This window comes from Scyliorhinus torazame, chromosome 4, assembly GCF_047496885.1.
Source record: "Scyliorhinus torazame isolate Kashiwa2021f chromosome 4, sScyTor2.1, whole genome shotgun sequence".
NCBI classification, from domain to species: Eukaryota; Metazoa; Chordata; class Chondrichthyes; order Carcharhiniformes; family Scyliorhinidae; genus Scyliorhinus; species Scyliorhinus torazame.
This window is the reverse complement of record NC_092710.1, coordinates 293,960,266-293,983,779: the sequence shown is the minus strand read 5'-3', so window position 1 is coordinate 293,983,779 and position 23,514 is coordinate 293,960,266. Positions and strand designations below refer to the sequence as shown.

The 23,514-nt window shown below is 46.3% G+C and overlaps 1 protein-coding gene across 5 annotated transcripts in view; it reads right to left on the bottom strand.

The window, feature by feature from the left end:
• Window positions 1-8,352: 8,352 nt before the first annotated feature.
• mtres1 (mitochondrial transcription rescue factor 1) overlaps window positions 8,353-23,514 on the bottom strand; it is a 28,465-nt gene continuing 13,303 nt past the window's right edge. For 3 of the 5 annotated variants that reach the window (XM_072499926.1, XM_072499930.1, XM_072499929.1), the window contains exons 2-4: window positions 21,770-22,276; window positions 18,365-18,437; window positions 8,353-14,349 (exon numbers count right to left, since the gene is read on the bottom strand). In XM_072499926.1, coding sequence (XP_072356027.1) covers window positions 14,170-14,349; window positions 18,365-18,437; window positions 21,770-22,194 — 678 coding nt within the window. In that variant the 5' untranslated portion in view covers window positions 22,195-22,276 and the 3' untranslated portion in view covers window positions 8,353-14,169. The remainder of the gene's footprint in view (window positions 14,350-18,364; window positions 18,438-21,769; window positions 22,277-23,514) is intronic. The other 2 variants (XM_072499931.1, XM_072499932.1) reach the window with 1 other exon arrangement.

Sequence of the window (23,514 nt, the reverse complement as noted above, 5' to 3'; positions counted from 1 at the left end):
AATTTGGAATGTTGCAGCCGGCGAGACTGTGGGTCACACACCAAGGGAAGCACCACTACTTTGAGACGGCAGAAGAGGCGTGGACATTCATTGTGGACGAGAAGCTGGAATAGTCTGGCGAGAGAAAAAGCTTCTGTAATCAAGTGGTGGGGTGATTATGTGGGACGAGGAAGGGGAAGGGGGAAGTCAATTTTGTAACTTTTCTCTTTTCCCCTCGTGGGGGGAGGGGAGTATGGGGAACTGTGGGCGCCAGTGGGAAGGAAAGGGGAAGGAGAAGGGAACTGCGCCATCAGGGGCGGGGCCGAGTGGGAAACGCGGGCTTTGCTCCCGCGCTATGGTAATTGTGGCGGGAACGGGGACGCAGGTAGGAGGGGGCCTCGCACAATGAGGGGCCGAGGACAAACGGGGGAAGCTGAGGTCAGCCAGAGTTTGCTGACTTCTGGGAGCAACATGGGGGGTGCAACTACGCTAGAAAGGGATCTAGCGGAGGGGGGGGGGGGGGAGTTAACTGGGTTGCTGCTGCTAAGGAGAAGGGGGAGCTGTTATGGGGCGGGGTGGTTGGGACGGGAGAGCACCGTCGGTGGGATATACGGGTACGTGGGAACCGGGTGAGGAGCTGGGTTAGAAATGGGGATGGCTAGTCGACATGGGGGGAGGGTAAAGAGCCCCCCAACCCGGTTGATCACGTGGAACGTGAGAGGGCTGAATGGGCCGATTAAAAGGGCACGGGTACTCGCACACCTAAAGAACTTAAAGGCAGATGTGGTCATGTTGCAGGAGACGCACCTGGCAGATCATATCAGACTACGTAAAGGATGGGTGGGGCAGGTGTTCCATTCGGGCTTAGATGCGAAGAATAGGGGGGTGGCTATTCTAGTGGGGAAACGGGCACTGTTTGAGGCAAAGACCAAAGTGGCGGATAGTGCGGGTAGATATGTGATGGTGAGTGGCAGATTGCATGGGGAGGTGGTGGTTCTGGTGAACGTATACGCCCCGAACTGGGATGATGTAAACTTCATGAAGCATATGCTGGGGCGTATCCCGGACCTGGAGGCGGGAAAGCTGGTAATGGGGGGAGACTTCAATACGGTGCTTGATCCAGGGCTGGACCGGTCTAGGTCTAAGACCGGGAGGAGGCCGGCAGCGGCCAAGGTGCTTAAGGACTTCATGGAGCAGATGGGAGTAGACCCCTGGCGATTTATTAGGCCTAGGAGTAAGGAGTTTTCATTTTTCTCCCATGTTCACAAGGTGTATTCACGGATAGACTTTTTTGTCCTGGGGCGGGCACTGATTCCGAAGGTGACAGGGACGGAGTACATGGCCATAGCCATTTCGGACCACTCTCCACATTGGGTAGATCTGGAGGTAGGAGAGGAAAAGGAGCAGCACCCACTCTGGAGATTGGATATAGGGTTGTTGGCGGATGAGGGGGTATGTCTAAGGGTGAGGGGGTGTATCAAAAGGTACCTGGAGCTTAATGATAACGGAGAGGTCCAGGTGGGAGTGGTTTGGGAGGCGCTGAAGGCGGTGGTCAGAGGGGAACTGATATCCATAAGGGCCCATAAAGGGAAGCAAGAGAGCAAAGAAAGGGAGCGACTGTTGAGAGAACTTCTGAGGGTAGACAGGCAATATGCAGAGGCTCCGGAGGAGGGACTGTACAGGGAATGACATAGAACATAGAACATAGAAAATACAGCACAGAACAAAGACAAAGGCTACATATGGAATTTGACCTGCTGACCACGGGCAAGGCAGAAGCACAGTGGAGGAGGGCACAGGGAGTACAGTATGAGTATGGAGAGAAGGCGAGCCGGTTACTGGCCCAACAACTGAGGAAGAGGGGAGCGGCGAGGGAGATAGGTGGGGTGAGGGATGAGGAAGGTGAGATGGAACGGGGAGCGGAGAGGGTGAATGGGGTGTTTAAGGCATTCTACGAGAGGCTGTATAAGTCTCAGCCCCCGGAAGCGAAGGAGGGAATGATGCATTTCCTAGATCGGCTGGAATTCCCGAAGGTGGAGGAGCAGGAGAGGGCGGGACTGGGAGCACGGATTGAGGTGGAGGAGGTGGTAAAGGGGATTGGGAGCATGCAGGCGGGGAAGGCCCCGGGACCGGATGGGTTCCCGGTGGAATTTTATAGGAAATACATGGACCTACTTGTTGAATCCCAAGTTTCTTTACCCGTCAGTCTGGCCTCAATAAAAGTCGAGATGGATTTGCAGGTACAGCATTAGTTATTTTATTTAGCTTGCAAGCTTGATTCCTTTCACAGAAACATAGGACACATCCAGTCTCCTACATCCAGGAAAGCGAATGAACAAAGAGACAAAGGGATCTCTGCAAATCAATTCAAATGGTATCAAGTTTCACATACTCGACGCCCATAGGTCATCCTATATCCCTCCTGACCTGTTTGATCTATTCTGATTGGCTCACTTCCAATCCCTTCCTCTGGCCCCTATTACTCAGCATCCTTTTCTCCTGCTTTGGTGGACACACCTCTTCCTGCTTTTCCATGCGGTCTGAAATCCTTTGTCTGTGAACTCACCAGAATTAGATTGGCCTTCCTCTACATTACATTAACTAATATCTCAAAAGTAACTATTTTATATCACATTCGTCATACTGGCCCCGCTTTTGACGAGAACCTTTAATGAGGCCAGGGAAAGGGGGAAGTTGCCCCCGACTATGTCGGAGGCGATGATATCGTTACTCTTAAAGAAGGAAAAAGACCCGCTGCAGTGCGGGTCTTACAGGCCTATTTCCCTCCTGAACGTGGATGCTAAGCTCCTGGCCAAGGTGACGGCGACAAGGATAGTGGATTGTGTCCCGGGGGTGGTCCACGAGGATCAAACTGGGTTCGTTAAGGGGAGACAGCTGAACACGAATATACGGAGGCTGCTAGGGCTGATGATGATGCCCCCGCCGGAGGGGGAGGCGGAGATAGTGGTGGTGATGGACGCTGAGAAAGCATTTGACAGAGTGGAGTGGGACTACCTATGGGAAGTGTTGAAGAGATTTGGTTTTGGAGAGAGGTTTATTGGATGGGTACAGCTGCTATATAGGGCCCCGGTGGCAAGTGTGATCACGAACAGGTAGAGGTCCGACTACTTCCGTCTTTATAGAGGGACAAGACAGGGGTGTCCCCTGTCTCCGTTACTGTTTGCATTGGCAATTGAGCCGCTGGCCATAGCACTGAGGGGCTCTAGGAAGTGGAGGGGAGTACTCAGGGGAGGAGAAGAATACCGGGTATCATTGTATGCAGATGATCTATTGCTGTATGTTGCGGACCCAGTGGAGGGGATGCCTGAGATAATGTGGACACTCAGGGAGTTTGGGGAATTTTCGGGGTACAAATTGAATATGGGGAAGAGTGAGTTGTTTGTGGTGCATCCGGGGGAGCAGAGCAGGGGAATAGATGATTTACCGCTGAGGAGGGTAACAAGAGATTTCCGGTACTTAGGGATCCAGATAGCCAGGAACTGGGGAACCCTACATAGGCTTAATTTAACACGATTGGTGCAACAGATGGAGAAGGATTTTAGTAGATGAGACATGGTGTCCCTGTCACTGGTGGGCAGGGTGCAGGCGGTCAAAATGGTAGTCCTCCCGAGATTTCTTTTTGTGTTCCAGTGCCTCCCGGTGATGGTTACGAGGACTTTTTTCAAAAGAATTGAGAAGAGTGTTATGAGCTTTGTGTGGCCTGGGAAAACCCCGAGAGTGAGGGTTTTTTTTTTGCAGCGTAGCAGGGATAGGGGGGGACTGGCACTGCCGAGCTTAAGTGATTATTATTGGGCCGCCAATATCTCAATGGGGTGTAAGTGGATGGGAGAAGGGGAGGGAGCGGCGTTGAAGAGACTGGAAATGGCGTCCTGTAAAGGAACCAGCCTACAAGCATTGGCGACGGCGCCGTTGCCGTTGTCCCCGAAGAAATACACCACAAGTCCAGTGGTGGTGGCAACGCTGAAAATTTGGGAGCAGTGGAGACGGCATAAGGGAATGACGGGTGCCTCGGTGTGGTCCCCGATAAGGAATAATCATAGGTTTGTCCCGGGGAGAATAGATGGGGGATTTAGAACATGGCAGAGAGCAGGGATTGTGCAACTGAGGGATCTGTTCCTAGACGGGACGTTTGCGAGTCTGGGAGCGCTGACGGAAAAATACGGGTTGCCCCAGGGGAATACATTTCGGTATATGCAATTGAGGGCTTTTGTGAGGCAACAGGTGAGGGAATTTCCGCAGCTCCCGACGCAGGAGATTCAGGATAGAGTGATTTCGGGAACATGGGTGGGGGATGGTAGGGTGTCAGATATATACAGGGAAATGAGAGACGAGGGGGAGATCATGGTGTATGAGCTGAAGGGAAAATGGGAAGAAGAGCTGGGGGAAGAGATCGAAGAGGGGCTGTGGGCAGATGCCCTACGCAGGGTAAACTCTTCGTCCTCGTGTGCCAGGCTTAGCCTGATACAATTCAAGGTCTTGCACAGGGCGCACATGACCGGAGCAAGGCTCAGTAAATTTTTCAGGGTAGAGGATAGGTGCGGGAGATGCGCGAGAAGCCCAGCGAACCACACCCACATGTTTTGGTCATGCTCGGCACTGCATGGGTTCTGGGTGGGGGTGGCAAATGTGCTTTCGAAGGTGGTGGGGGTCCGGGTCGAGCCAAGCTGGGGGTTGGCTATATTTGGGGTTGCAGAAGAGCCGGGAGTGCAGGAGGCGAGAGAGGCTGATGTTTTGGCCTTTGCATCCCTAGTAGCCCGGCGAAAGATATTGTTAATGTGGAAGGAAGCTAAACCCCCGGGCGTGGAGGCCTGGATAAACGACATGGCAGGGTTTATAAAACTGGAATGGACAAAGTTCACACTAAGAGGTTCAGCTCAAGGGTTCACTAGGCGGTGGCAACCGTTCATTGACTATCTCGCAGAACGATAAAGGAACTGGGAAAGTAGCAGCAGCAACCCAGGGGGCGGGGGGGGGGGGGCTCGGGTGGGTCCTCAGGGGAGTTTTTGTATGGATATTTTTGCTTGGATATGTATATTGGCTTGTTTGACTTTATTATTTGGCAGAGTTAATATTTTGTTATGGCAGTTGCCATTTAGTTTATATATTATTTATTTATTTGTTAAAAACGGTCACTATTATTTATATTGTTTTATTGTTATAAAAGGGAAAAAATTTTGTACTGTTTTGTTTGGCCGAAAAAAATTTGAATAAAATATATTTTTAAAAAAAAAGAATTGATACTTGCTCATTGTAAAGATGTGTGTAACCACGGGTGTGATTATGATACTTTGCGTTGTCGCGACTATAAATTTGACTGGGCTAGAGGATAATCTATTTTACAAAGCCCACATAAACTTACACGGGAATCGAACTGTATGCTACCCATTAGCACAGTCGGTAGAAGCCCTATTTGTAGCCACCCCTGGGTGGATCCCGAGCAATTTATATACAGTTGATACATCAGGTGCACCCTGTAAGGGAGAAATCAGAAAGTATAAAAAGGGGATACAGGGGAGATGTGTGAAACTTGTAAATCCCACCGACTCTGGGGGTGGGGAGCTCCAAAAGGAGGGAGGGAAAGCTGGTCAAGATACAGCAAGCTATCCGCTTTGTTTCACAGGGCAGGGATGGGGATGTGCCTACGTCCTGGTCCCCACAAATAATTCCTGCATACAGATGCAGTACATCCACCAGCATTGTCGAGTTAATAAAGGACAGTTTACTTGCATCTGCAATGAACTAAAATGCATGAACATAACCGCAGGAAGACAGCTCATGTGTGGGCAGTGCAATGGGACTCACGTAAGGTCAGCCACATGGGATTATACCCGTTTGATACTTACCGGGTGGTGGAATCCAAAGGGGAGTCAAGGGAACCGAAAAATTGGGAATACAGGCAGACTCATAACCAGGACACTACATGCTACCGGGCAAAGGAGGGATACATCTACCTCTTCAATGGAACGTACTCGACAGAAACACTACATCTCCCAGGCCTTTTTGCAGTGGGAACCATAGGACCACTCACTGTGCCATACCCTCAGAAGGGACAAATTCGGAGAAGAATAGTGACCCGGACTATCAGCAAGGAATTCTGCACTGATTGGGAACCCCGGGCACATTAGGATCATCCCTGGGGTACGGGTTCCTCGGGACTCTATCTCTGGGGGGAGCAGCAGGAGTGATTAGTGCTAAGAATAGAAATGTAATTGTTTGTGAATTAATAATCTTGGGAAACAGTACCTCAAAAGCGCCAGAGGCTGACAACCAAGAAATGGCTGAACTCAGATTATATGCACAACAGACACAGTATGCAGTAGACTACCAGTTAGTCAAACAAGGGGGAGTGTGTACAATCATAGGAGATAAATGCATAACCCATGTCATAGACGAATCCTATAATATTACAGAGGCCATTCACAATATCAGGGAACTGGATAACTTCAGACAGGGACCCACAAAAGGAAGTAGCTGGCTAGTGGGAAATATCTGGGGACCCTATTTAATACACGGACTGGTCATGTTCATATCGGTCACACTGGTGTGCTGCCTTAGCTTTGGGTGTCTAAAAATATGCTGTAGTACCATAACAAAGGTTGTGTCAGGAGCCAGTGTCACCCTTAACGAAACCACGATATTCCCCGAAGACTCCAGGAGATGCGGAGAACGACGGGAAGTTGTGGACTTATACCTATGAGAGGTACCGTGGTGTTGGTCTACGGGGCTGTTGGGGCGACAACAGCCCGACCAAAAAGAGGGGTTGAAGTGGGAAATGGTTCAGAAGGGCACTTGGCACAGATGATGGCTGCCTGACACACAAAATGGAGACACAGAGAATAAAGCAGACATAACTGATGCCTGGAGTCCAGCGGGGTGCCAGTAGGACAGACAGGAACAGATGCAGGACAAAGGGAGCCAGACAGGAAGATTAAGAAATACATAAATGCGGGACACTACTTGAATAAAGCTAACTTTAGCCAAGGTGTACACAATGATATGCTAATACGAATGTCTTGGGCCATTTCCTAAAAAAAAGGGACAATCGATACTACTTTCCTGCTGCTGCCTGTAACCTGTAAAACCTCTTTGACTGTGGCCATGTGTAAATGGCAAAACGCTTACAAATAGCGATGTACAACCTATAAAATGTTTAAAGATAACAAGGTGATAATTGTTTTGTATCTGGGCTCATTGCGAACCCAAAGTATAAAATGAATGACTGCCATTCAAACAACGAGAAAGGCTGGCTACTGTACTGCGGGGTACGTACGCTTTCTCCCGAAGCTTCATGTAACAATAAAACTGCACTTATTTGAACACAGCAAGTCTGACTCTTGAAGTGGTTGATTTTTCCCACAACAGTGGGCTAGTCTGATCAGTGAAGGGATGCCAGCACAAGTGAACTGCACCTATAGGGCTCAGGCTTAACCCCCCCATTTTATAAATGTGATTTCTTTTTTCAGTTTTAGTTGTGAAAACAAGTTTTCACTTGCAAGGGAATCCAAAAAGAGGGACCATAAACGTAAGACAGTAATTAATGAGGAATTCAGGAGAAACACGGTTCCCAGATAGTGATGATAATGTGGAATTTGCCATCACAGAGCAGTTGAAGCGAATAACCAAGTCCATGAATCAGAAAGGAATTGATATCAGAAGGATATGCTGATAGGATGAGATGAAAGGAGGTTCACGTGGAGCATAAACATTGGCATTGACCTATTGGATAAAAAGGCCTCTTTCAGTGCTGTACTATGTTAAGCTCTGACAGCTACATTGGAAGCACATTTCCTCATGGGACGTCTTGGCACCATCTTCCCGAGTGAGGTCAGGTAAAGCCGCCATAGTACCAGATGACTATAGGCTGTTCCCCTTTGAGGGGGAGAACTGGTGGTGATTTAACCTGAAGATCATGTGAGGGGCAAGGTCGAGAAGGCGGAGCCTTCATGAATAATCTCAGCCGGTACGGGGATTGAACCTGCACTGTTGGCCTCACTCTGCATCATGAACCAGCTGTTTAGCCAATTGAGCTAAACTGGCCCAAGTGAAACCCCCCCAGCTTTTCGCAGTCTCCTTTCTATTGTGAAGTGCCTACCTTTGGTAAAATTAGATAATCACCCTGATCCCACTGTCTCCAGTGAGTTGCGTGCCCGAGGTCATCGGCGAATAATCCTGCCACTTACACTGGGATCCATGTCCTGCTGGCTTTCAACATCTATGAACAGGTTCATCCATGAGACCATACAGGGTGAAAATGATGATCATCAGTGGAAAGCCAGTGATAACTCAATATTTCACTTTGGTAATGTTACTTTTGGCAATATAGGTTGTGTACTTTTGAATCAATAAAGGTAGGAAATTGAAAATATTTTTTATTCCTATAATAATAATTCACATAGAGATGGAATATTTAAGAGCTAAGAAACTATAGCATACATTGCATTTACTGTTGTATGTTACTGTTCCCCAGCCCTGCACTGTTTGGTGTTGTAAACATTATTAATTCAGTGTGTAAATCACACACCAACATTATCTCACTCACCATACAACCAATGCCTCTGCACCAAGGACATAGTCATTATTATATATAATATTCTATTGCTCACAATGTTCTGCAACATGGCTTGTGAATCTCATTAAAGACCACGGCTCTTGATGGGGAGGGGGGTGTCTTGAAACAGCTGCCGAGTTTGAGATACTTGTAAACTTAATGTTCCAGTTTAGCAATTGGCTTTTAACATCTATAAAGAACAGTATCTGGAGTTTGCCAGATGTGCACTAGATATTTTACAGGTGGTGGATCATCTGTGGCAGTTACAGGAGTAGGCCATTCAGCTCAAGTTCTTGTGAAATCAAATAAGGGACACTAGCACCTTTCACCATGGGACCTAGCGGCCGGCGAGGCAGTGCTGGTCGGTTTGTGGTCACCATACCTCCCCTTGGTGGCTGACACTTGGCATGCACATGCTCACAAAAATAAACAAGAGGCAAAGGTAAGAGACTACCAGTCTCAGTTCTCCACAGGCTGTCCTAGAAATAAGGCCCCAAAAGGGTCCCTTTGGGACAAACAGTCAAAACAAGGAACAATACTTTAAAACACGAGAGATTTGGCCACCCTGTCCTTGAGGCGATTCTATATCACGTTGAACTTGTATCTCAGATCCATTTTCTCCTTAATCCATGGTGACAGGATGTGCCATCTTATAAAACCTGCAGCACAATTTATTCTTTTGGTGCTGACTACAAGGTGCAATTGCTCGGCCTTCGCAGTCAACACTTGGGGTAAATCACAGGAGACCAGCTTTCTTCATATTTCTTTTTAAAGGCAAGTGTTATTTGTGAGGATGAATTTGAAGGTCGATTTGAAAACATTTTGATTCCTGAGTTCCTCACAACTTGCAAGTGATCAAAAGAAAAGAAAGCCAATTATTTTTAAAAGCCATGGCTCTCCTGATTGGAATTCCAAGTTTGGATTTAAATGTGGCAGAATGAATCCCAGAAGATCTGGGACCTTGGGCAATTTCTTGAGCTCCAGGTGGACTTTGCCTTATGCCCTCTTTCAGAGCACTCTGAATCCTGGCTGCAAATATTGTCGGTTAAAGAGAGGAGCTTCTTTATACAATAAAATTAATTTCTTTGTAAGAAACTGCATGTGATCAATCAGCTGCAAGAAACTTGTTTGAAAGCAGCTTTGATTGTGACAGAACTGAAACACCAAACGTGATGTAGAAACAGTGGGTACACATCTAGATACGAAAATCATTTCAATGCCGTAAAACCATAGAGCTTTGTTTCTTGCTTTTTTAGTTTGAACCATGCAATGAGATTATAGCCTTGGTATTGCTGCAGTTTGTGACACCACCTCCAGTCAGATTACTGCCCTGTAATCATTGTCCCCTGTCCATTATTTAACGCGAGTGATCAGTGTCAGAAATGTCAAGAGTAAATCATGAGACTGACTGGCATTCAGCTCCATGGTGATCTCTGGGGAATTAGCCAGGCTTGGAGGAGGGGGGTAAGTGAAGGATCGTGAGGTGGTGTGAATATTGAAATCCATAATATACTAGCTGATATAGATTATTTTAATGAGAATCCTAGGAATGCTTTCAGCTGAAGGGTGCACACATGTAAACGTGTTTGCTGTTAGTCCTTCCTTTTGATTTCTCTTTGTTCCCATTTTTACATTTTTTCTTTATTGTTTGGTTTGCCAACCCATAATCGTCTTTGAGCAGTGGATTCAAGCTGCAGCAGCCATCCTGCTGGTCAGGACAGCGTGTTCCAGTTCTGTTTTTTGGAGAGGGGAAAACAGGCTCATCAACATCGGCTGAATCTTAAGAACCAGCTTTGGAGGAAATTGGTTTGATCTGCTAACTGGCAACCCGTGAGTTGGCCATGGACAGTGTTCTGGCTGACAAGTCAGTGATTGGTTCCTGTGCGATGCTTTTCAGAGAGCTGGGCAGAAGGGATTAGTTCTTGAAAGGAGAAGGAACAGTCTCTCCCTCACTGCTGAAGTAAAGAACTGCTTTGTAGTTCTTAAACTACAGTGCCCGCCACATCTTTACTATAAATTTGAAATGTTATTGAATTTAGAGAGAAAGTAGAAAACCTTGCCAGAAAAAAACATCTCAAGTCTGGAAGGAAGAAACACTGAAATGAAAACTTGAACTAAAGACATTAACTGGAAGATATTCTTGTGTACCAGAGACCCGTTATCATTTTATTTTGCCATCATTTTCTTCAGGTGCTCAGTTGGAAGGGGATGGGGGGGGTTGGGAAAGGGGTATTAGATAGTCAGTTACATTGTTGTCAGTTTCATTATATTGTTGAAAAGTAATAAAAGGTTATTTGTGTTTAAAATTTACAAACCTGGCGACTGCAGTTTATTGGGAATCAGCCAAGGTTCTCAGGTATTTAAAATAACATTGAATTTCACTTCCCGGACGAGCCCCCAAATTATGTCACGATTCTCTGTGCTAACGCGCGGTCAATTCCATCCTCACTTGACCCGGAGATGCAACACAAGTGAAATTAGATGTTGTTTTATAATACCCGAGGATCTTGTCTGATCCCAATAAACCGGAGTCACCAGATTTGTAAATTTTAAACACAAATAACATTTTTTATTTAACAGTAATATAATTAAACATTTTTTATTTAACAGTAATATAATTAAACTAACAAAAATGTAACTGATTCGGATTTTGTTTAGTCACGTGTACCAAGGTACAGTGAGTATTTTTCTGCGTGCAGCTCAAACAGATCATTTAGTACATGAAAGGAAAATACGTAATAGGGCAACACACGGTACACAATATAAATACATAGACACCGGAATCGGGTGAAGCATAGAGGGGTGTAACATTAATCAGATCAGTCCATAAGCGGGTCGTTTAGGAGTCTGGTAATCGTGGGGAAGAAGCTGTTTTTGAATCTGTTCGTGCATGTTCTCAGACTTTTGTAACTCCTGCCCGATGGAAGAAGTGAGTTGGAAGAGTGAGTAAGCTAGGTGGGAGGAGTTTTTGATTATGCTGCCTGCTTTTCTGAGGCAGTGGGAGGTGTAGAGAGTCAATGGATAGGAGGCGGGTTCGTGTAATGGACTGGGCTGTGTTCACGACTCTCTGAAGTTTCTTGACTATCCTTTTCCAACTCAACCCACATATATATATACACACACACACAGACAACAGAGGATGGAGAGAGGATAAAATAAAAGGATAAAAGATCTCTGATGCAATAGGAGAACCGCCTGTTAATGTCCAGGAGTTCAAGCTTTCATTCATTTCTGTATTTCTTCCTTCTGGGCTTGAGTTTGTTTTCTCCAGCAAGATTGCCTATTTTCTCTGTATATTCAAGCCTGATTTTAGAACAATAAAGCAGTTTTTTATACTTCAAGTGAGGGAGAGAGACTGTTCCTTCTCCTTTCAAGGTCTAACCACATCTGCCCAGCTCTTTCAGAAGCATCACGCGCGCAGCAAACATTCACTGACCGCTGTCAGCCAGAACACTGTCCCTGGCCAACCCACAGGTTGCCAGCCAGCCAATCGAGCCAACTTCTTCTAAAACTGGTTCTTAAGATTCACCTTGTGCTGACGAGTCTGTTCTCCTCCCCAAAATACAAAACCTGGAACACACTGTCCTGATTTGTAGGCTGCTTTGGCTTCAGTCGACTGCTTAAAAGCACATTCCGATTGTGGGTCCACGGACCAAAACAAAATAAAGATAAAAGAAATGGGAACAAAGGGAAATCAAAAGGAAGGACTTTAACATTACAAAAATGTTATAATTATTGCATAAAGTACACTTGCTTTTATCAGTACTATGTGCTTCTAGAAAATGCGAAGTGACAATGCTGTAGCACACTCCAGCCCAGAACATCAGGCACTCAGGACTCCCCACATGGCATAGTGCTGATTTTGCCTGGACGGTCACAGAGAGCTCCTGACTGACTGGAGGCTGACTTCCATCCACAGGAAAGGAGACACACCCTCGAAAGAAATTGCCCCACTTGTCGGTGTCCCAGTAGCTGCCTCACAAGCAGCAAATGCTGTCAGCAGGTCTAAGATTTCAGAGGCATGCAGGTGAACTACTGACAGAAGCAGCGATATTTAATGATCTAGAAATGACTGCCGCCGAATTACTGGACACCTGCCATTCTCCTACCACATTCCACTGTCACTTATGTATTAAAATTGGAGCCAAAGGAACATGTTCATCTGCTACGATCACAAACAGTAGCTTATGGACTAAAGAGTTTCCTTGATGTGGATAACCAGGAAGAGTAATAATACTACATGGTGCAGTGAGGATGTGCTTACGTTGGGATTGAAATATCCAGTTGCGGTACAGTACACGATGCCCAACTCTCACAACCAGCACCAGTAGTCTAATCCATTACTTTATCACCTCGAAGAGCAACTTTTTGAATACACTCCCAACTTTTCAACCATTGTTATATTCACCAGAGATAAGAGGTTACAAAGAGAGATACCAGAAGGGCTCATTTTCACTGGAATGAGATGATTATGAGCTGACCCGAGGTGGGATGAGGGACACAAATTTAGAATGTTCACAAAAAGAATTAAAGGAGATGTTTTGAAACAAATTCTTCACAGAGTATGACAATCGGAATTTTCTGCAAGAAATTGTTGAAAATAGAGTCCTTAAATGTTTCAAATAGGAAATATGCTTGATAAAGAGCAATATTAAAAGGTATTAGGGTGAGATTAGATTGGGTAACACGGGGAGAAAAGCACTGGAACAGACTTGATAAGCCGAGGAGTCTGTTTCTGCACTCTTGAATGTTTCTCTCCTGCCTATCTGCCTGCACACCTAACTGAAAAGCCTGTATCTCCTGTTCACACACAATATGCAGCACAATCGTCACCCAAAGCCAAGTGGCTGTGTATCCCAGCAAATCACTATCAGGATCCTGGTTCTCATTTACAAATGCCTCAATAGCCTTGCTCCATCTTATCAGGGTAACTTCCTCAGTCATATTGTCCAACCCTGACTACCCCCGAACTCCCTGCCCCCCCGATAACCTCCCACCTCACTCCGACTTCAGTCTCCAGATTCCTGCTTCTTCCCCAATCCCTCCATACCACCATACGAGGCAGATTTTATAATAATTATTTCCTTGTTTGTTTGGACTCACTTTGAAAGCATCACTTGCTCTCTTCAAATAGCCTTTCTAAAATCTCTCTCGTATCCCCTTCAGCTGCCTACCACCGCTCTGAATTCCTTCTCCTGCTGTATGCTGTAGCTGTGTAAATGTCACCGCACTCCCAGAGGACCATAGGCTACTCGCCTCTTGGAGAGCTGACTGGTCGTGATTTAACCTGGAGGGTCACACCTCAGACGAGGGGCAAGGTTGAGAAGGCATGAATAACCTCAGCCGGTACGGGAATTGAACCTGCGCTGTTGGCATCACCTAACCCTAACCGACCCACAAAACCAACAGACTGCGATGGACGGGATGTTGATGTACCCCCTTATGAAACGTTGGAAATGCTCCTCACGTGACCAACATTACATGAATCTGAACGTCGGTCTTGTCATGGAGAGAAATTGGAAAAAAGCGTCCACATGAATTCCTGTTGTGTTACAGTCTCGTGTTTCGTAAACTCTCACGCCACATCTTCCAGCATACGGCTCCCACTGGCCAGCAGAGTCTTATTTAAACACCTCCTCTCTGGGCAACTGTAGGTGTTTCCAGCGCCTCAAAGTCACTCGGTATTTATCCGTATATGTCATATCCTCAGCAACCTTTCTAACAATAACCCTCATGATGGTGACTGTTTGAGCTTCCTTATCGTCCCCAATAAGGTGATCCAAGACATCACCCTCTTTCACCTACAAATAGAAAAGAAAAAGAATACTTGTTCAGACCGAAGTCAGTTGAGCCATTTAGAAATTACAGAGACGCAAAATGCAAACAGCGGGATTGGTTCTCCAGGTCTCTTGTAACTTTAGTAGAAGATTGACAGATTTCTCAACTATTGATATAAACACGTGTATTGATCACTATTTCCCTGGGACATCTGCTGATTTACTGCAGGAGATTTGGATATTAATTCTACCTCTGTTTCTCTGTTTCCTTTTTAGGTTTATTCCTCGAATGTTATACATTAGGTCTGAATCATGAAATGGTCTCAAGAAGGAGACAGATGTATTTCGGATGAAAAAACGGGTTAAAGGGATATGGGGAACAGGTAGGGAGGTGGATTGAGACCAGGAAGAGATCAGCCATGATCTGATTGAATGGTGGAGCAGGCTCGAGGGGCTGAATTGCCTACATCTGCTCCTAATTCCTAGTGGACGAGGCTAAAAAGGGATTTGATAGAGATGTGCAAAATCATGAAAGAGTATAAAGGGAGAAACTGTTCAAGAATCAAGAACGAGAGGGCACAGATTTAAAGTGATTTGCAAAAGAAGCAGATCAGGGGCGTCATTCTCCGACCCCCCGCCGGGTCGGAGAATGGCCGTTGGCCGCCGTGAATCCCGCCCCCGCCCCCGCCGAAGTCTCCGCTCCCGGAGATTGGGCGGGGGCGGGAATCCGGCCGCGCCGGTTGGCGGGACCCCCCGCTGGATTCTCCGGCCCGGATGGGCCGAAGTCCCGCCCAGGAATTGCCTGTCCCGCCGACGTAAATCAAACCTGGTATTTACCGGCGGGACCAGGCGGCGTGGGCGGGCTTCGGGGGGCGGGGCGATCTGACCCCGGGGGGGTGCCCCCACGGTGGCCTGGCCCGCGATCGGGGCCCACCGATCCGCGGGCGGGCCTGTGCCGTGGGGGCACTCTTTCCCTTCCGCCTCCGCCACGGCCTCCACCATGGCGGAGGCGGAAGAGACTCTCCCCACTGCGCATGCGCGGGAAACTGACAGCGGCCGCTGACGCTCCCGCGCATGCGCTGGGAAACTGACAGCGGCCGCTGACGCTCCCGCGCATGCGCCGCATTTCCGCGCCTGCTGGCGGGGCAACAAACGCCATTTCCGCCAGCTGGCGGGGCGGAAATCCCTCCGGCGTCGGCCTAGCCCCTCAATGTTGGGGCTAGGCCGCCAAAGATGCGGAGACTTCCGCACTTTTTTGCCGGCGCGATGCCCGTCTGATTTGCGCTGGCTTTGGCGCCAGTCGGCGGGCATCCCGCCGTTGGGGGAGAATTTTGCCCGTGATGTGAGAAAAAAAGATTTTCACACAGCGAGTGGTTTGGGTCTGGAATGCACTGCCTGGAAGTGTGGTGGAGGAAGACTCAATTGAGGCATTCAAGTGGGCATTAGATGATTACTTAACTAGAAACAATGTGCAGGGGCAAAGGCAGGAGATTGGAACTAAGTCATGGTGCTTGTTTGAAAAGCCGGTGCAGACATGATGGACCAATGGCCTCCTTCTATGCCATAATAAATTGTGTGAAACAACATTCTGTGGGTCAACACTGACCAGAAACGTAACTGGACCAGCCAGATAAATACTGTGGCTGCAAGAGCAGGTCTGAGGCTGGGAACTCTGCAGCGAGTAACTCAAGAGTGTGATGGAATATTCTCCACTTGCCTGGATGAGTGCAACTCCAACAATATGCAAAAAACACAACACCACCCAGGACACCCACTCCTCCAACAAGGCATGTCGTGGCAACAGTGTGCCCCATCTACAAGATGCTATGCAGCAACACACCAAGGCTGCTTCTACAGCACCTTCCAAACCCGCATTGTCGGCTACGTTCACGGACAAATGAAGCAGGTGCATGGGAACACCATAACCTGCAAGCTCCCATCCAAGCCACGTACTATCTCGACTTGGAACAATATTACTCCTCCTTCACTGTTACCGCATCAAAATTTGGTAAGTCCCTACAAGTCCCATGGGGGAAGGTGGTGGCATCGTGGTATTATCATTGGATTAGTAATCCAGAGACCGAAGGTAATGCTCTGGGGTTATGGGGAAAGGCATGAGACTGGGGTTAAGAAACATATCAGCTATGATCAAATGGCGGAGCCGACACGATGGACCGAATGGCCTAATTCTGCTCTGATGTCTTAATAGGGCCCTAACTGGCAGATGGTCAAATTTGAATTCAGTAAGAATCTGGAATTAAAGGTCGAAAGAAGACCGTGAAACCATTGCCGATTGTTATAAAACCCCATCTGGTTCACTAATGTCCTTTAGGGAAGGAAATCTGCCGTCCTTACCCGGTCTGTCCTATATGTGACTCCAGACCCACAGCAATGTGGTTGGCTCTTAAATGCCCTCTGCAATGGCCTAGCAAGGACAATTAGGGATGGGCAATAAGTGCTGGCCCAGACTGCGACGTCCACATCCCATAAAACAAATAAAAAGAAGCAGCACTGTGTTCAGGCCCTGTGATAAGATAACCCTGTGGCTCTTGCTGAGCTCTCCCAGCTACTGGCATTTTGCTGCTGCAATTGTATTACGGGAAGGGAGCACTTTTCAAAAGCACCATTCCCATAGCCCAGTAATCACAGGACGCTGCGAGAGAATTCGAGAAGCTCACTGTTCCTCATTGATGCTGCCTCCTTGCAGCTGAGCTAACACCTGCCTGATCAGGATGGCAATGTACTGAGTTCTTCTACTTTGCTGTGATGACAAAGGTAGAGATTTTGAACATTGATTTTGGAAAGCTGAGACGAACATTTTCTATTTCTTGAGTTATTTACAGATAGCGATTTAAAGTGAGACTTGAAGATACAATCCTGTAGAAGTGAGAGTGCTACCAACTGAGCCATGATTGGTACCTAGTTTCATAATCTTTACTCTCGTTGGATAAGGAGCTTGGGTTGGTTGTGACGAAGCCTTTCATAGACACTGACTGACCTGCGTTATATTGAAAAGATTTTACCGATTTTATTTCAAGCTTTTCAACAGCTTTGTTTCTTTCCCCTCCTGTGCTTTAAATCGCTATCTGTAAATAACTCAAGAAGTAGAAAATGTTCGTCTCAGCTTTCTAAACTCAATGTTCAAAATCTCTATCTTTATTACCACAGCAAAGTAGAAGAACTCAGTACATTGCCATCCTGATCAGGCAGGTGTTAGTTCAGCTGCAAGGAGGCAGCATCAATGAGGAACAGTGAGCTTTTCGAATTCTCTCGCAGCGTCCTGTGATTACTGGGCTATGGGAATGGTACTTTTGAAAAGTGGTCCCTTCCCGTAATACAATTGCGGCAGCAAAATGCCAGCAGCTGGGAGAGCTCAGCAAGAGCCACAGGGTAATCTTATCACAGGGCAGATGGTTTCCATCCCTGTGTAGGCTAATGATGATACTACCCACCCATCATGCCCATAATCAGGGATTAGGCAAATGTTTCAATGTCATGCTTTGGGTTCATGTGGATCTGTTCTATAATTCAGTTACTGTTCAATGACATTTTTGTTTAAACACGAGCAGCTCGGTAGGATTACAACTACACTAGATCCTCTATTATCTAGCGTAAAAAGGCAACATTCCCCCTTCAAGTGAATATTCAAAATTCCCAGTTAATTGAGAGTCCTGGCAGTCCCAACTCCTGCTGGATGCCTCACTCAGCCCGCGCAACAGCTCAGTGTAGGGAAAAGAATGTTCTGGACCCTCAACCTGATCGGACCCCAAAACTGTAACTCATCATTAAAAATAGGGACTCAGTCCCCAGAGCTCTGGTTCTTAGGTAATGAAGGCCGTGAATTATCTCTTAGTGTAAAGCGCAACAAACATCAGCCATTAATTTGGGGTGGGTGTGAAGGATAAAGAGAGGCAGATGCTGCCACGGGTGAATGTAGGTACTCCTTTGCCACCAACTAAAGTTACTCAGTGGTGGACAGCTTTTAGATTGTTACAATGAGTGCATCTGGAATAAATGAAGGTGAAAATATAAAACCCACCATTTTACTTTTCTTCAGTAACTTTTCTCCGTTCAGTCTCAGTTTGTTGCTATAGAAGGAATCTTCCACTTTACTGGAAAGCAAAACACAAGTCGGTGTTAGAGTATGCTGGCTGGCGTAACATTTAGCAATAGCTGCAGGGCCTAGCTTCAAATCAAAACCCTCGAGATGAAAGCCAATTTAAACCAATCTCAAAAGAACACAACTCAGTTCAGTAGCTCCAAGCTAATTTCATCATATGTTTTTGGGAGTTTGTAGAATCATAGAATCACTACAATGCAGAAGGAGGCCATTCAGCCCATCCGGCCTGCACCGACCCTCTGAAAGAGAACCCTACCAAGGCCCACGCTCCCACCCTGCCCCGTAACCCTAATTAACCTTTTGGACATTAAGGGGCAATTTAGCATGGCCTAGCCACCTAACATGCATTTCTCTGAACTGTGGGAGGAAACCGTAGCACCCGGAGGAAACCTACGCGGATGCGGGGAGAAGGTACAAACTCCACACAGGCAGTGACCCAAGGATGGAATTGGACCCAGGTCGCTGGCGCTGAGGCAGCAGTGCTAACCACTGTGCCACCATGAGACAATGTCTATAGGGAAGGATACTGTAGGGACAGCAGTGCATTGAGCAGCTGTAAGGTAGCAGTGGCCTTGTAACCTACAATGTCTGATTAGCAGATGCCTTAGCTATCAACTAAAACACACCCAAACACCCTCCCTGCCTCCTCCATTCCTTGTGTGCCAAGTTATCCCAGGTCAAGGGAAGCCATCCAGTGAAAATCGGCAGGAGGGAATGGGAATAAAATGCCAAGCAGTGGCCACAGCCAGATAGAGTGGCAGTGGCAGCAAGAATGAAGTGGGATCCAGCTTGGTTGGGAAATTGTGTGTGGATGATCTAAAGACGAGGAGGAGGAATTAAGTAAAGGTGTAAGGGAGAGTTTGTGGCCAGGGCACCTAATGCACGGGGAAGGGCTAGATCATACCCAGCTGCAGCACCACACAGTAGCATTGTCCCACAGTGTTCTTCCAGCGTTAACACAGCAAGAGGGTTTTTTTAAATATAAATTTACTGTACCCAATTAATTTTTTTCCAATTAAAGTGCAATTTAGCATGTCCAATCCACCTACCTTGCACATCTTTGGGTTGTGGGGGCGAAACCCACGCAAACACGGGGAGAAATGCAAACTCCACACAGACAGTGACCCAGAGCCTGGATTGAACCTAGGACCTCGGCGCCGTGAGGGAGCTGTGCTAACCACTGCGCCGCCATGCTACCCTTCCACAGCAAGAGGGTTAATGGAAAATTGAGATTTCTCAAAAGATGCAATTGGAGTGGAGGAAGAATGATTACTTTGTTGCTTTGTTTAATATAAATTTAGAGTGCCTAATTTATTTTTTCCAATTAAGGGGCAATTTAGCCTGGCCAATCCACCTACCTTGCACATCTTTGGGTTGTGGGGGCGAAACCCACGCAAACACGGGGAGAATGTGCAAACTCCTCAGACAGTGACCCAGGGCCGGGATCGAACCTTGGACCTCAGCGCCGTGATCGAACCTGGGACCTCAGCGCCATGAGGCAGCAATGCTAACCACTGCGCTACCGTGCTGCCTCGAATGATTACTTTGTTGAAATGGTCACAGAAATATTGACAGCATTTCAGGCTAATGATTCTGACATCACTCGTATGGAAGTCTTAGACAAACAGTTCAGACAAATAAATCGCCAGGGTTAGGGATTACCCATCTGGGTAAACCAGCCTAGAAAATTGACCAAACATGTAAATTCAGATGCATTAGTTTATTAGTAACAGGCAAAGTAAGTTGAGGATTGCCATATATGAAAATAATCTACTATGTGGCACCCAACTTGGTTTGAGGAGTGGAAGATCCTGCTTGACCAAACCCCTGAACTTTTGTGAGAAAGGGATATCTCATCTGCCCAGTGGCAGTCCCTGTATGTATGAACTGTATCCCAGTTCATGTATTTGGACATCCAGAGGTTTTTAATGTAGTTCCATGTGAAAGGCTGTTGCACAAACTTAAGGTGGTGGATATCCTGGGCTAAACAGTATCCTAGTAGTTACAGTGACAGCTCCACAACCTGGTGGTGGAGAGTTCACATCCCACAGTGGAGAAATTCAATTTAATATATTTTTAAGATAGCATCAGAAAGCCGCTAAATTGTTAGAAAAACACATAATAATAATCTTTATTAGTATCAGAGAATTTACAGTGCAGAAGGAGGCCATTCGGCCCATCAAGTCTGCACCGGCTCTTGGAAAGAGCACCCTATTAAGCCCACTCCTCCACCCTATACCCGTAACCCACCTAATCGTTTCAGACACGAAGGGCAATCTATCATGGCCAATCCACCTAACCTGCACATCTTTGGACTGTGGGAGGAAACCGGAGCACTCGGAGAAAACCCACGCAGACACGGGGAGAACGTGCAGACACCGCACAGACAGTGACCCAAGCTGGGAATCGAACCTGGGACCCTGGAGCTTTGAAGCAACTGTGCTAACCACTGTGCTACTGTGCTGCCCTAGACGTAGGCTTACATGAGATCAAAAGTAGGCTTACATTAACACTGGAATGAAGTTACTGTGAAAATCCCCTAGTCGCCACACTCCGGTGCCTGTTCATGGAAGAGAACCTTGCCTGGCCTACATGTGACACCAGAGCAGTCTATATGGTTAATCTGTACTGCAGTCACACTAACTAGGGATGGGCAATAAATAATTCCTTGCTAATATCACACACATCTCAAAAGAAAGTTGAAATAAAGGTTCCAACCCTATTGTGAGGCAAACGGTTCAGAAGGAGCTTCACAGAACTCAACATTTTTAAACAATTGTGTGACCTACAAATAGTAGTTTGGCAGTCCACAACTTGAGTATTGCTGAAAAAATATTTGTCGAAGCTTTTTATCTTGTAATCATCAGGACAATCGCAAGAATATCAACACCACAGGAAACACTATGAAAAGGAGCTGCTAATTAGTTGGCAGGTGGACTCTGATTGGTAGAGGCAATGCCATGGAGAATGCACCAGTTGCTGGTGACTGACAGTTAACTGCCAAGCATTGTTTGAAATTTAACCCAGGCAGCTTGACCTCACAGTGTGGAAGCTATGTATATTAACACGCAGGACCGTGCTCTTTGCAGACAGAAAGAACATGTACACACATTACACTGTTTCAGCTAAACAAAATAAGTGATCGTCATTTGCTGGATCCTTCCACAGGGCAATGCCTTGATCAATCAGAGTCAAGCTGCCGAGCTGAATAATTGATCAGTGTGTCAGGTTTGATTAGCAATACCTGCTGCTAAAATAGAGCAAACATGCCAACACTGGCATGCCTTTCCAGTGCTTTGAATAGTTCAAAGACATGATACTTACTTCCGTGCCATATCCAGACCTGCTTTCATGATGAGGTCAAATCTGAAAGATGGCACGACTTTCTCAAGGTCTTTGTAAGCTTTTGGCTGGATGTCATCCTCTTCGGATATGTCCTCATTGTCACTTTTCTCAGAATCATCCTCTTCTTCATCCGACTCCTCTTCCAACAATCTCTTTTTCCCTTTTTTGGAGCTTTTGCTGCTTTTGTGTCGTGCAAACAGAAGCAGATTGTTTTCTTGCAGTGCTGGTTTCTCACAAAGTTGTTTGGACCTCTGCTCAGCAGTGTTTAACTTCAGGTAGACACGCCCACAGCTTGCCCTCACGCTCCATGCTCCACAAGGTTCGGGTGATGCCCACTTCCTCCAAAAGGTCCTGTAGGTGCTTAAACTCTTCAGGATGCGTGCTGGGGAAATCAAGCTGTTCATGCTGCCTGAAAAACGAGCACAGCGCTAAAACGAGGACGTGTGGCGCTACCGGAGATGTTAAAACCAAAACACCGTTTGCCTGCTGGTGAATGCAAAAGAAGTTATTTTGAAGAAGAGCAGGGGAGTTATCCGGGTTGTCCTGGTCAATCCATATCGCTCCATTAACATCACAAAACAGAATATCTAGCTTTTTATCACATTGCTGTTTGTGGGAGTTTGTTAAGTACAGATTGGCTGCTGCATTTCCCTCATTACAACAGTGACTGCACTTCAAAAATACTCCATTAAGCGCTTTGAGAAGTCCGATGGTTGTAAAAAAGGCACGTCAATAAAAGCAAGTCTACTTTTTTTTTTTAAATGTCAAAATGCCCTGAACTGATTATGTTAAATCAATCTATATGGATATCGTTAAGAACAGGTAGGAAATCTATGACACAATGTATAGTTCAGGGAAATTATGTAAGAATGACAAGGCAATAGTAATGGAAGATTTTATCTATCCACTACCGTCTGGAATAAAGTGACTGTGTGCGGTCAGAGTGGAAATGTTTCTCAGAATGTATTTAGTACTGCCTTGTAGATTGGTATGTTTCTAGTCCTGCTGGGTTAAAAAGTTGCTTCATTTGTTTCTGAGAAGTAAAAGGGGACAAATAGGCTGGAAGAGTACGAAAGTTTTTAGGAAATAGTCATAAAATAGGCTCAATAAAAAGAATGATCAGGCACAGATGATCCGGTACTATGGTTGTTGTACCAGAGAAGAGTAAAGGCCAATGAGACAAGCAGTAATCACATCCAAATTCAATGGGTAAGAAAGTTAGCAAATGGGTCTTAAAATTCAGGACAGGGCAAATAGAAATGAAATACGAACATAAGATCAAATGTATTCTTAGAAGACAACAAGACTTCAGAGCACAATTAAGCAGCAGCTTAGGGTTAGCAAGATAAAGGAAAGCCCAGTGGAATAGAAGAAATACAGTACAGTAGTAAAATGGGCTAAAATGCAATATTTAAGACTGGTACAGAACAAAAAAAAGTTAAAATGGTTTTCATAAACACTTAAAAAGAATTGTTCGTGGGAATGCAGCACTGCTTAAGGGTAAATAGACTGTCATTCTGGGGAATGAAAGCATAGAAGAGATAGCAAATAAATATTAGCCATCAGCTTTTACAAATGAGCAAGGAAGTGAAGATGTAAGTGCATTATGTCATGTGAGAGTACCATTAAGAAATGTACCTTTAAGAAATGGGTGTTTATTACTGCAGTGATGTCAGAGAGTGGGTGAAGCTGGGCTGTCTGTCAGCTTTTTACTTTCGTTTTAG